The 14,479-nt window shown below is 42.6% G+C and overlaps 1 protein-coding gene across 2 annotated transcripts in view; it reads right to left on the reverse strand.

Moving 5' to 3' along the window:
- Positions 1-7,281: 7,281 nt before the first annotated feature.
- Positions 7,282-14,479, reverse strand: part of LOC126297673 (elongation of very long chain fatty acids protein-like) — a 173,301-nt gene continuing 166,103 nt past the window's right edge. For both annotated transcript variants that reach the window (XM_049988779.1, XM_049988780.1), the window contains exons 8-10: positions 11,584-11,748; positions 10,900-11,043; positions 7,282-8,566 (exon numbers count right to left, since the gene is read on the reverse strand). In XM_049988779.1, the coding sequence (XP_049844736.1) occupies positions 8,399-8,566; positions 10,900-11,043; positions 11,584-11,748 (477 nt within the window). In that variant the 3' untranslated portion in view covers positions 7,282-8,398. The remainder of the gene's footprint in view (positions 8,567-10,899; positions 11,044-11,583; positions 11,749-14,479) is intronic.

Raw genomic sequence — 14,479 nt, forward strand, 5'->3', positions numbered from 1 at the left:
CTTACTTTAATCTTACATGTTTTCAGAACTGGCAATTCCTCATCGGCATTACAGTGCAATTACAAATTTTCTGAGATCGCAGTCAGTTCACTTCCGCTGACTGGGATATGCTTTACCATGACCTTCACAATTGGTTGAATTTGAAAGGGTTGGTTCTGTTCTTCTTCTTCTTCTTCTTCTTCTTCTTGCATCAACGAATCTTCCACTGAATCATACATGAGTCTTTTCAGGAATTTCCCTTGTGAATTCGAACTTTCTGTAGGATAAGCTTCTACTGCTACTTCTCTCTTTTATTTCCTCTTCTCTATTTCTTCATTCATTTAGGCTTTCTTCAACATCCTCTACTTTTTCCTCATCCTCGTCTATCTTCTCCTTCTTCGTCGCTGCTTCCACATAATCGCATATAAATGCTCTAATTATAGCTTCATAACTTCCTTGATTATATAAGTTGGGTTGTGTGCCCACTAGTAACTTATTTTCAACTTCTGTCGACTGCGCATTATCCTCATTGAATTCGCTTTCCATGGTTTCCATCTCAAATAGCTCTGCAATACTCATTACTTCGTCCTTTGCTCCTACATTTGTTGTGCATGCCTCTGGTAATTCATCTCCCTCGTCAGTATTCTCCCAATTAATTTCGTCCCAACACGATATTGTTATTTTTCTATCTTCGTTTTCATCTGGTCCCTGGGGATTTGTTTCTTCCTTCTTCTCTTGACAAGGTATGTACTCTGTTCAAGGTGCTGCAATTGTCCTGGGTCGGTGCGTCATTCTCTTTGGCATGGGCGCTTAGCTGTCAATTCGAAAGTTTTTCGGCGTTTGGTGGTCTTACCTCCACCTCTCCTACCAGTATTCTCTTTTCTTGCTCCGCTTGTTGATATTGGTTTCTTTGTTTATAATTTGTCGGTCTATTGGCGCTCCAATACCCGTTCCGGTTGTCGTTATTCCCTCTGTAATAGTTGTTTGCCGTTCCTGGGTGAATTATAGCTATTGTAATATTCTCTTCTAAATCCATAACCTGTTCTTTGTTGAAATCTATTGTCGTTTCTTGGTGCGAAGTTATCACGTGGTTCGTAATTATTGTTTCTTCGTACTGTGTCTTGTGGATTCCACTTGTTTTTGCTTTCGTTTTCACGTGCGCTTCGTCTTTTTCTTGCGTCATCTTCCGAAAATATTAACTCTGGTTCCCTTAGAATACCTTTAAATGCTTCGACGTCATTGCCTCTGCGACCTACTAATGATTGCTGGTATTTCAATGGTAACTTCATGGAGCATAATTTAATCAACTCTCCGTCACTGTACGGTACATCTAAGCATTGATTTTTCTTTGCCATTAATTCGAAAAATTTCACGGGATTCTTCTCTCCTGAATTTTCAAAATATGGGTTCTGTAATAATTCGTACTTCACTCTGTTCTCTGCTTCGCTGGACCAGCATCGTGAGAGAAACTTCTCTCTGAAATATTCGTACGATCGGCATGCCGCTGCAACATTTTGCATGGTTTCTGCGACAGTTACTGACATGTGTGCACATATAAAGTCTAATTTGTGTGCTAGTGTCCAGTGCTCTGGTAATCCTACTCGGAATTGATCAGTGAAAGTCCGTGGATGTAATGAGTTTTCTTCTCAAAAGTGGTGAAATTTTCTGAATGTGAGGAAAAGATCGTTGTCATACTTCGTCATAGTTCCATATGAAATTCACGATTCTTCGCCACTTTTATTTCTGATCATTTCTCCCGTTGTTCTTTCCGGTTGAGATAGATCCATTGGATATTGTCCACTGTAACTTTCGCCTACCCTTGCGTAGTATCGTTGGAGTGGTACGCAGTAATTTTCTTCCATCGGTTGTGGACGTGTAGCTGAATGCATTGCACTGTAATCTTCGCGACCTGGCTTTCCATTGTCAGGTATTGGTTCGATATCCTGTCTGGCTAACTTTGCCGCTTCATTGCACGATCCAAACTGTCTTGAAACATACATTTGTGGTTCTGCATGTGTTTGTGGTGCCGTTTGTTCATCAAGAATTTCGAAACGTGTTTGTTGCGGTGCAGGCTGTCTGATTTCCCGTATGTGATTGGAATCGCAAATGCGTAATATCTTCATTAATTGCTTGTTTTTCCGGTGCAGTTACAGATACGGATGTGGTTGCAGACTCAGTGCTTGTTCGATATTGTTCACTATGCTCTTCAATGGTTTGCAACAACTCTGTTCGCAATTTCTGAGATTGTAGCTTCGTTTGCGCTTCTATTTTGACTATGCGCTTATTATATCTTTTCAGCGCTGCTTTTGTGATACGTTTGCGTAGCACACTGTTTTCAACAATTTCACGCTCTGTACCTGATGCTTGTCTAGTAATTTCGTTTATCTGTTTCTCTAGTTTCCTGACTTCTCCCTGGGTGTTTTATGTTTTGATCTCGTCCTGAGTGTCATTAAGCAATGTTTGTACGTCCGGTTGTACCTTGTCAATGTCCGTTCTCAATTGATTGTGACCTGTTAAGTTTCCTATCACTACTCGAGATTCTTTTGCCTCGTCTTCAATATGACTTAGGTGTAACAGATTTTTTTTTCTTTAATCTCACGCATTTGTCTCGTGGTTTCTGCAATTTGTTTCGTCATTTCTGCATTCTGAATTTTAATTTGGTTCGCAATATCTTTATTTTGTCTTGTCATGGTTTCTGTCATTTGTTGTAATAATTCTGCCAGATTGGTGGGTCCTATTGAGTTTTCTTCCGACGTCCTATGCTCTGTGTTTTCACTCAAGTGTTGGTTTGCAACCGACTGCATTGAACTGTGCGGTGGCACGTTTCTGCTCGAACTCCTTGTTCTCTGTGGTGAGGGAGCTCTGATTACTTGTACTATGGGTTCTACGTATTCAAGACGCAAGTTAGAATCCTCATGGGCTGTCTCTCTACTTTCCTGCTCCTCTGGTGTATGCTGACTTATGTTGCTGACAGATGTGTCGCAAAAAGCGTAATGGTAAGTGTCGCACATTGTAGATAAGACCTCGCGAGTTCTAGTACATTGGCTGCTACATTTTTGTCTTCCGAAGTAAGAGTGATTTCAGGTGTGCCGCAGGGGAGTGTCATAGGACCGTTGCTATTCACAATATACATAAATGACCTTGTGGACGACATCGGCAGTTCACTGAGGCTTTTTGCAGATGATGCTGTGGTGTATCGAGAGGTTGTAACAATGGAAAATTGTACTGAAATGCAGGAGGATCTGCAGCGAATTGACGCATGGTCCAGGGAATACATAGAAAGATAGATCCCTTATCACTTAGCTACAAAATAGCAGGTCAGCAACTGGAAGCAGTAAATTCCATAAATTATCTGGGAGTACGCATTAGGAGTAATTTAAAATGGAATGATCATATAAAATTAATCGTCTGTAAAGCAGAAGCCAGACAGATTCATTGGAAGAATCCTAAGGAAATGCAATCCGAAAACAAAGGAAGTAGGTTACAGTACGCTTGCTCGCCCACTGCTTGAATACTGCTCAACAGTGTGGGATGCGTACCAGATAGGGTTGACAGAAGAGAGAGAGAGAGAGAAGATCCAACGGAGAGCAGCGCGCTTCGTTAAAGGATCATTTAGTAATCGCGAAAGCGTTACGGAGATGATAGATAAACTCCAGTGGAAGACTCTGTAGGAGAGACGCTCAGTAGCTCGGTACGGGCTTTTGTTAAAGTTTCGAGAACATACCTTCACTGAAGAGTCAAGCAATATATTGCTCTCTCCTACGTATATCTCGCGAAGAGACCATGAGGATAAAATCAGAGAAATTAGAGCCCACACAGAAGCATACCGACAATCCTTCTTTCCACGAACAATACGAGACTGGAAGGGAGAACCGATAGAGGTACTCAGGGTACCCACCGCCACACACCGTCAGGTGGCTTGCGGAGTATGGATGTAGATGTAGAAAAGACCGTTGACATTAGAGGGATTAGCGAGCGTAACAATAGTTAAAATTATTTTCTAGTACTGTAGCTGTGAACTTGACTACTCGTGTCTCTCCCCCCCCCCCTCCCCCCCTCTCTCTCTCTCTCTCTCTCTCTCTCTCTCTCTCTCTCTCTCTCTCTCTCTCTGTTGTATACATGAGAGAGAGAGAGAGAGAGAGAGAGAGAGAGAGAGAGAGAGAGAGAGAGAGAGAGAGAGAGAGAGAGAGAGAGAGAGAGAGAGAGAGAGAGAGTCATGTTCACAGCTACATTACTAGAAAATAATTTTAACTATTGTTACTACAACAGTCAGTTATTTTGAAGTTCAATTTGTAGCCTCCAGATACATTTATAGTATTAAAGACGGATGTGTTTATTCTTGTTAAATTAAAGCCACTATGCTATTTAGTAACCACTTCATCTCGTTAGAGCCATCCAAATTATCTACGTACGTACATACGCACACGCACAAAGTGTAAGTCAGTCTCCCTAGCAGCTTCATCGTAGTGACTAGTACGCAAATAGTACGCTGCAAAGTAACATTTCTTTGCTTGCAGCGGGAAATTCTAAATTATAAGAATAAGGCTTTACTTTCCTTTGGCGTCAACCATTGGAGTTTCCTTATTTATTCAGTGCTTTCGCTCTGGCTTAATCCCGTGACGGAAGCTAAGCTATTCTTTCCGTCGTCTTACTCTCTTCCGTTAATTCAATTTGGTAATAGTCCAAAACGGATATTCAGTGCTTTAGAACTGATCAGTCAAAAGTTCTGGAGAATGTCTATTCTTTGAGCTAATTACACTTTCTTAGGATTCTTCGACAATATTTTAACTGCTTGCCTCCCAGGCCTAAATTTACCTTAAATTGCTGTAGATGCATACACACATATATTTAAACATTTTTAGTGATTGCATCGAATCGTGGCCTATCCTGTAGTCACACGGTATCAGGTCTTTTCGACTATCTACGCTCAGTATACTGGATTTATGTAAACAGAGTCAGCTGATCCTACGGATTTTCCTGTATTTGGTTACGTCATTTACAACACTTTCGCTTCGTTGAAATGAAGCGCCCTGGTATCTGGTTGTTACACTGCCGTACACGCAAGGGCTATCGTTGACTTCATCAAGCCCATCCTGCAGTATTTATGTATTTACCTGGAATCTTCTAAAGATTTGTTCCTCTCACCGCAGATGACGACGGTCGGTTGTGGATTCTCGATTTGATGCTACGAGAAGGTGCTAAAAAGTAAAGCCTAAATTTTTTTTAATGGGAAAACTCCAAGACTTTCAAACAGAACAAACTTCCTTAATATTGTACACTTTTATTCTTTATGTCTGCATGTTTATTTCCGAACATAGTTACTCTGGCGACGAACAAATTTCTCCCAACGAGAAGCCAGTATGTTGATACCGTCACTGTAGGATGTGAAATTGTTGACGAAGCCACAGCCTCACCTGTGCTTGCATCAGATCATCAATATGAAAGTGAAGTCCTCGAATGTGTTCTTTAAGTTTCGCAAACATACGAAAATCTGATGGAGCCAAGTTGGGACTGTATGGAGGATGACTGATAATGATGAACCCAAGCCGTCTGATTGTTGCAGCACTCATGTGTTGGCTGGCACTGTCATGTTGTAGCAGAAGGGGCTCCACGTGTGGACGAACTCTTCGAATTCGGAACTCTATTATAGCGCGCTGTCCGTCATGCTCTGACAGTTATGTTACCACCATGGTTCAAAATGGCCCTGAGCACTATGGGACTTAACATCGGAGGTCATCAGTCCCCTAGAACTTAGAACTACTTAAACCTAACTAACCGAAGGACATCGCGCACATCCATGCCCGAGGCAGGATTCGAACCTGCGACCGTAGCGGTCGCGCGGTTCCCGACTGAAGTGCCTAGAACCGCTCGGCCACGACCGGCCGGCTTACTTACCACCATGTTACACGCTACAGTTCGGAGCCCTCTTGTGTGAGATGGCTGCAAAAATGAAGGAAAAAGATGTGGAACGTGTGGTAGCCTTTAAATCGGCCGCGGTCGGGTAGTATACTTCGGAACCGCGTGTCGCCACTATCAGTGATTGCAGACCGAGCGCCGCCACACGGCAGGTCTAGAGAGACTTCCTAGCACTCGCCCCAGTTGTACAGCCGACTTTGCTAGCGATGGTTCACTGACTTCTACGCTCTCATTTGCCGAGACGATAGTTCGCTTGGCCTTCAGCAACGTAATTTGCTACGACCTAGCAAGGCGCCAGTATCCGTACTATTGATATTGTGAATCATGTACCATGAAGAGCGACGTTCGTCATTAATGCATTAAATTTAAGTATTCCACCAGCTACATCCGTTTTTCTCAATTATAATTCTATTGTCATGTTGCAGACCTCACGCCAGCATGCGTGAGCTAAAACGCGTGCATTTCGGCCTCCTTTAGGAACACGGTTGGCTCTCCTGCCAACCACAACAGAACGTTATAACGTGTGATTTATTTAACAAGATTAGGAGTTTTTACATAAAAATCTCTGAGGCCTGACACTAGTAATTTCAGAGCACGAAGTTGAGAAAATCACACAAAAAGTAGTATTGTTAGTTTATTCACCTCCAAGATTGCTGCTTCCAGTTCTTAATACAATTTTGAATATTTTTCTATAGAGCAAAGGTCGAAGTTACGACCTACTTATTAGTTGGAGCTCTCTCACTGTGATAAACTTTCATTGGTATTCCCAGAACATATTAACATGCTGAAATATATTCTCTTCTTACGAAAACTTTTTATGTCAAGTGTTTATCTGTTTAGTGTGACATTTCTGGCCCAATGTGGGATAGCGATTATTGTGTAAAACCAACCAAACCTCCCCCCTCCCCCCCCCCCAAAAAAGTAGGGGGGCGAGGGGGGCAGGGGGGGGGGGAGGGGTGGGGAGGAGAGTAAACCGACATCGATAAATGCGGTACTGAATTCTGCCCTAGACTTCTTCAGACTTAAAAAAAATTACTCTATTTTAGGGTTCATCCGTTTTGACCGACTGATTATGTGGTTGATCTGACAGTGGCCCGTTGAAACACGGAAAAGAACACACAGCACGGGGGGAGTTGGGACGATAATATTTTTTCCTCTTCCGTTTACTGAAATATGATGGTTATGACATCCTGCATCTTCGCATCATTTTTATTGCTACGCTTGTGTTTTACTGTTACTGTGTTTGGTCATCAGTAGAAGCTATCAGGAAACAGAAGTATAGTTATGGATACTATGGTAGGTACGTGAAAAGTGATCGTGTTGCTTGTTGAGAGTGTATGCAATTAGCGGGTTGCAAAGGAAGGAGGGACGAAAACAAACAAACAATCGATAACAAAGTGAATTTATTAAAAATCTGATATGCAACGCATTTAAATTTTAAGAATGTTACAAAAGAAAAACAACAGCATCGTTCTCAACGAACGCAATATGTAGCAAATTTACAAAAGACTATGAAAACATGTAATCCGCGATTAAATTAACGGTCATTGTTTTTGCAAAATTTATACAAGTTACACAAATAAATCAGTTTGACCAACCATTAACAAATATTTCTCATATTCCGAAGATCTTTTGTTTTATTTACAACATGCAGTGAAATACTAAAAGCGTCATAGTTTGAACCAAATGACTGATTTTTCACAAAAAGCCTGTTTTCGTACACGCTCAAGACCCCTCTCAAATCACGGGTCACCTATTCTTACTTTGCTATGTGGGCGCAGGATTCTCTGAGAAAACTGCGGACGCCAAGTGCTCGCCGCGACCACTGCCACAAAAGCGTCACCAGCGACGCCTCGACACATCAGGCGCTCTCTTTAGCGTCACTCATCAAACTGTATACTATACGTTTTGTTTATCGATAAAGCTTCTCTCTTTCGTGGTCTCTTTCACAAAAATCAGATTTGGTTATCTGTTTGGCGATACCAAATATGTTTGATAACTAAATCCAAATACTTAGACAAACAAATCATTATCTGAACTTCAACTTTGGTAGACCATACACGACTGTACATTGTGACTCTTTACAAACCCTCCTGTTAAGAGGAATTAAGTGATTTGGATTTTACTTCCAAGGAAGTGACTATCATCTTCACTGCTGTTACACGCCAGTATTCTGTCATAAGATTCACCGTACACCAATAATTACGGTTCTTCAGTTGAACCTAACGTAAATTATAATAATCAGAACACTGCACATTTACTGTATGAATGGATGTTGACCGAGGAGATGCGGTCCATCAGGTGAGTCTCTGTTCCTTTCGTTGGACAGCACATTCAAATTCCTTCTGCTGTTGTCTTTGATCACAGATATGAACTGAACCTACACTAGATTCAGTCTCACATGCACAAAATTACTAACATACACTCTTAACATACTCACGTCCATTATATTCGGAAGTGCTTGCACTAATATGTACAAAAAATAAGTTACTTGGCGATTTCACTAGTGATTTTGCAAGAGAACTGTCTGGTCAGGTATACAAAACATTGGAAAGTTCGTGGTAAATCGCTCCCAGAAACCAATTTCGGAGACGTTTTTCGATGACTCGTCTCCTATATCTGATTCCTTCAGTGGAGCAGCTTCTTTCGCTCGCGATCTTACCCCATCAACCTGCAACAGATACAACAAATATTTAATTGTAATTTACTTTAAGACAAACATAGCTTGGGTAAATTTCGTGTAGTTCACACAAATTTTTATTAATGAAATTCACAGAGGTTCCTCTGCTATGAAATCTGTTAAATTTCTTGAACATATTGTCTAGCTTTGTTTATCGAAGATGTCGAGTTTGAGCGAGATCGGTGTGAAGGAAAGTATGGACATTAGGGTTAAACGCGGAGGCGGAGGCAGCAGGGAGGCAGAAAATTGCCCATACCCTTCTCGAAGGCACCCTAATGATGGTCATCTTAGGTGATTTGGGAAACTATGCAGTTGCTACATTTTTATCCCTGGACGGGGACTGAACCCTGCCATTTGTGAATAAGGGAGTGTCATTTCAGTTTGCACTGTTACGACATTTACTGGTGTTGCGGGCACGTGACGCTGTGTGACGAAAGTATGTAAGCGCAACAGACACTGACGGGGGATCACACTAGCTACGATATGGGCTGCTAACGGGGAAAGCCTTTGAGATAAGAGACTTTGACAAACGGCAGATTATTATTACGCAGAACCTGTGAACGAGTATGTCGCAAACGGCGAAGCTTGTTGAATATTCACGTGCTACTGCCGTAATAATCTACGAAAAGAGGTAGAAGGATAGTGAAACCACCACTAGGCTCTTCACAGAAAGTGGGGTTCAGAGGCTTGTCTGCTCTGTAAAGTAGGATGGAGGGTGATTTGTGGCACCTGTAGCATCTCTGCCGAAGGAGCACAAGTGAAGCTGGTGGACGCACAAGTGTTTTCGGAGTGCACCGTTCATCGTACATTGTTGAACCTGGAGCTTCGCAGCAAACCGCCTCTACGTGTTCACATGTTGACCGAACGACAGCGTCAATGAAGATTGCAGTGGGCACGGGACCATCGGCAATCTATCGTCGATCAATGGAAACGTGGCGGCTCTTCGGGTGAGTCACATTTTTGCTACATTAGGTCGATGGTTGGCTCTACAGACGCCATCATCAAGGTAAAAGGCGGCTCGAAACGTGCAGCGCACCATGGACGCAGACTGGTGGGAGCAGTGTTATACTATGGGAGACATTCTCCTGCACTTACCTGGGACCTGCGGTAGTAATGTAAGAGATGCTGGTAGCTGCGAACCATCTGCATCCCTTCACGCTTTGTGTGTTCCCCGGCAAAGATGTGATGTTTCAGTAGTGTAATTGTCCGTGTCTCTGGGCCAGAACCGTGTTGCAGGGGTTTGAGGAGCATTATAGTGAACCCACTATGTCTCGGTGCCCAAATTCGCCTGATGTAAATCCTATGGAACCCACCTGGGTCGCTATCGGCCGCAATCGCCGCGTGCGCAAATCAGCGCCCCGTTATTGAAGCGAATTTCATGACGTGCGTAGACATTTCATGGCACATACTTGCATAAATGTTCCAACAAACTGTCGGATCCCTGATACGCAGAATCAGCGTTTTGTTTCGTTCCAAAGACTGACAAAAGCTATTAAGCAAGTGGTTAATGTTTCGGTTCATAAGTGTAAGCACTGATGTGATGTTATTCAGGACACCGTCCTCAGTCACCAATAGAAATATATATTACACCCTGTGTAACTTCAGTGTAACAAAATATCTGAAATTTCCCAGAAATGTCACTGGTATCAGATTTAGTGGGATTCGAGAAACTTACTGCCTTGTTAGCCACGCTAAACTGCGATCTTGTCTCATCAGTTTTCATTTCTTTGAATACATATTGTAAGTAGGCTGTTTAGGTTTTTTTTTTTTGTTGGTAACGCCACGTAGCGCTCTGTATGAGGATCACTGACTGTGCTGTGTGCAGTCTGTGGCTGGTTGACATTGTTGTAATACTCGCCATTGTAGTGTTGGGCGGCTGGATGTTAACAGCGCGTAGCGTTGCTCAGTTGGAGGTGAGCCGCCAGCAGTGGTGGATGTGGGGAGAGAGATGGAGTTTTGAAATTTGTAAGAATGGATGTCATGAACTGATATGTATATTATGACTATTAAGGTAAACACATTGTTTGTTCTCTATTAAAATCTTTCATTTGCTAACTATCCCTATCGATAGTTAGTGCCTTCCGTAGTTTGAATCTTTTATTTAGCTGGCAGTATTGCAGTAGTTCGAGTAACGAAGATTTTTGGTGAGGTAAGTGATTTGTGAAAGGTATAGGTTAATGTTAGTCACGGCCATTCTTTTGTAGGGATTTTGGAAGTCAGATTGCGTTGCTCTAAAAATAATGTGTGTCAGTTTAAGCACATTCGTGTATAATTGTTCAAAGGGGACGTTTCAACATTCAAAAAGAGGGCTGCAGAATACTTACATTTGACTCTGAGTGTTGGAGATATCCGTTCATTGAACTATGCACTGTTCCATTTGCCGCATCCTTCTTTTCAACCTCTTTCAGGTGTCCATTCTCTGTAACTGCTTCAGTTTTGTTGCTTGTCACTGCAGTGGCATCGTCATCCTGTGAACAGAGCGTGTAAATCGGTTTGGCTTTCAGCAGCAAGCCCACATACAGATATGCAATAAAAGCAATCTGAGAAACTCAGCAGTAGTTTTCTGAAAGCAAAATACAGTTGCGCGGATATTCTAATAAGATGAGAAACCAGGTAATGTAAAAGTTGTTCTCGACGAAATACTTAGATAAAATTCTCTTTTTTGCAGTGGTATGTTTTAATGGTATCTTTACGTGACCGCGCTGTTAAGTAAGTCGGTAGACTGTTACACACAGAATACCAGCGAAGAAGCAGTTATGTTTCACAGTTCCTGTATATAACTAAAGAAGCCGCCGAAAGCTTGACATATTGAAAACTAACGCGGCAAGGAAACCGAAAGAATTTTATCCAGTTTCAGGACATTTAAGAGATTTTTTTCTCCATGAATGCGCAATTCGTAAGCAGTTCACTTCCACGATGCCAAAGGCTTCATTAGCTGAAGTGAAGTCTGCTCGCTGTCAACTGCCGCTTTTGTTTTGTTGACGAATATTGTAAGATTTGTTTCAAACCTTCTTGCTTTTCCTATCGTTTCTGTAGGCTTGTTTGTAGAAATCAGAGAAGAGGAAGTAGAACATGAGAGCGTGCATGCCGATCCACCAGACGAAGCCCTTCGGATAGTCGCATTCGATGAACAGCAGCTGGAAAGCGTGGACCATCATCAGCACGAACTGCACCTGTAATAGGATAAACCAAATCACAGCTCTGCGATCGGAAAGTCTCAGTGCTCCAATATTTCTCTTCACAATTTTATGTAACAGTTTTCTCATTTAAAAATTTAAAATGTAGTACTTGTGCGCAGTGATTTTAGAAACATGTTTTCAATTGTGTGATCGAACTAGCTGGAGATGTGTGTTTTGTATTTCAAGACTTTTGTATTGGTAAGTACCGGGTGATCAAAAAGTCAGTACAAATTTGAAAACTTAATATACCACGGAATAATGTAGATGGAGATGTAAAAATTGACACACATGCTTGGAATGACATGGGGTTTTATTAGAACCGTTATCGATCCTTTTTCTTCGAGGAAATGCGTGATTCTGGTTTTGTAACTGCTACCGTGACGGGTGAGAGGTACGCAGATATGTTACAGAATCGCTTCATCCCCAGCGTGGCTGATAAACACCTGCTGGAACGTACGATGTTTATGCAGCATGGCGTTCCACACCATATTGCTAGACGCGTGAAAGATCTCTTGCGCGTGTCGTTTGGTGATGATCGTGTGCTCAGCCACCACTTTCGTAATGCTTGGCCTCCCAGGTCCCCATACCTCAGTCCGTGCGATTATTGGCTTTGGGGTTACGTGAAGTCACAAATGTATCTTGATCGACCGACATCTCTAGGGATGCTGAAAGACAACATCCGACACCAATGCCTCACCATAACTCCGGACATGCTTTACAGTGCTGTTCACAACATTATTCCTCGACTACAGCTAGTGTTCAGGAACGATGGTGGACATATTGAGCATTTCCTGTAAAGATCATCATCTTTGCTTTGTCTTACTTTGTTATGCTAATTATTGCTATTCTCATCAGATGAAGCGCCATCTGTCGGACATTTATTGAACGTTGGTATTTTTTGGTTCTAATAAAACCCTCTGTAATTCCCAGCAGGTGTGTCGATTTGTAACTCTCCATCTACATTATTCCGTGATTTATTCAGTTTTCAAATTTATACTGACTTTTTGATCACCTGGTATAAGAAATAAATCTAAGACACTCCATATATGTGACGTCAAGTAGCCTCCGCCACCGCTTTCAAACTGCAAATAACTGAATGACTTTTAGTTAAATCAGTGTAGCACAGGAACATAGCATCTACCGTACAAAATGTCAAATGAAGTAGAGGGGCCAGTAGCACCTGATATCATGGAAGATATGTTCATGGGGATTAATGGACATCAGTGTTCTGCAAATTACACGGTGCAGTCACATTAGTCCGCAGCTCGTGGTCTAGTAGCTAGCGTTGCTACCTCTGAATCACTGGGTCCCGGGCTTCAGTTCTGACCGGTTTGGGGATTTCTCTGCCCATGGACTGGGTGTGTGTTGTCCTCATAGTTCGTGGAAGTGGCTAGATTGGACTGTGCACAGATTGGGAATTTGTACGGGCGCTGGTGACTGCGCAGTTGAGCGCCACCACAAATCAAACATCGAGTCACTTCAGTGTGACTACCGAGAATGTTCGACGTCCAAGTGCAGTAACTACTCACAGACTGCTGGTGACAGTGGAAGGTACGTGAAACAAGTCCGAGAGACGCGGAAAACAGTGCATTTGTCGTCGTAATGCGGAAACTGAGCTATTTATCTGACGTCGAAAAGGACATGATCATTGGCTTTCGGACCTAGAGTGGAAGCATTTCCGAAACCGCCTAAAAACCACATCCAGGCTGACCGACACACCGACCTCTCGTCGTACATTCTCCGGGAGGATTCGATACGCATCCAGCATACCTCTTCGTTGCGGAAGCGGTCACGTTAACACGCAGGTTACAAATTAGACCTGTGACACTTCACACATGATAGCGATTTAGTTTTGTTGTTTACATTGCAGCATAGGTTACATGTTCGAGCACAATACTGAAAACTTTGAGGCGGCGACTGTACTCCCACAATTCTTTAATTCCTTACGACAGACATTGAGCTGATAATTTGATCTCAAGTGCTGCGAATGTCACCGTCTGAGCCATAAAGAAGGCAGATTCAGTAAAATCATCTCTTGCAAATTGAAAAGGAAGCTGTACTGTGTGTCTTCAGCTGATATTTCAATTTCGTTGTACTATCGCACACTCCAGGATTCTCGACATGTGACACTTTGCAGGTGCGACTGGTGACACTGTTTTGCTTGCAGTTTCTACCTGACTTGGGCAAGAACAATAGCCAGCCGTAAGAAGAAGTGCACATTACGAAACGTTTTGACAAAGTTTGCGTGTGCTGCTGACGAGCTGCAGCACCAGCATTCTCCCAGACACGTGCAGCAGGGCTCAACTTGCTGCCGAGCTTCGTGACTGCAAACTAAACTTGCAGCTTACCGAGCACGCCCGTGGAGGGGCCACACGTCTTGTCAGACGTCCTCTCGGTGACATCAATGAATGTATTCCTATATGTACGAAATATACTGACGTACATGAGTGAAAAAGCATACTGAGGTTCAAAAAGCCTTCGGAACGGAATCTCCAATTTCTTCAGATATACTTTCTAACGTTCCTACCGTGTTTTCAGAAACTTATTAGGATACTGGTCCCTCCAAACACACATTTATACGATCTACACATGACTGTTTGGAATGTGGTGGCTTGCACTTTTTCACGTAACAGGTCACCTTCCGTGTTAGGAATGAGTACCCCGTGACCACTACGTTCACAGAATCAAGAGAGATATGCTAAAGTCTGTTTGTGACCTTGGCACG

Source organism: Schistocerca gregaria, chromosome X, assembly GCF_023897955.1.
Source record: "Schistocerca gregaria isolate iqSchGreg1 chromosome X, iqSchGreg1.2, whole genome shotgun sequence".
In the NCBI taxonomy this organism is placed as follows: domain Eukaryota; kingdom Metazoa; phylum Arthropoda; class Insecta; order Orthoptera; family Acrididae; genus Schistocerca; species Schistocerca gregaria.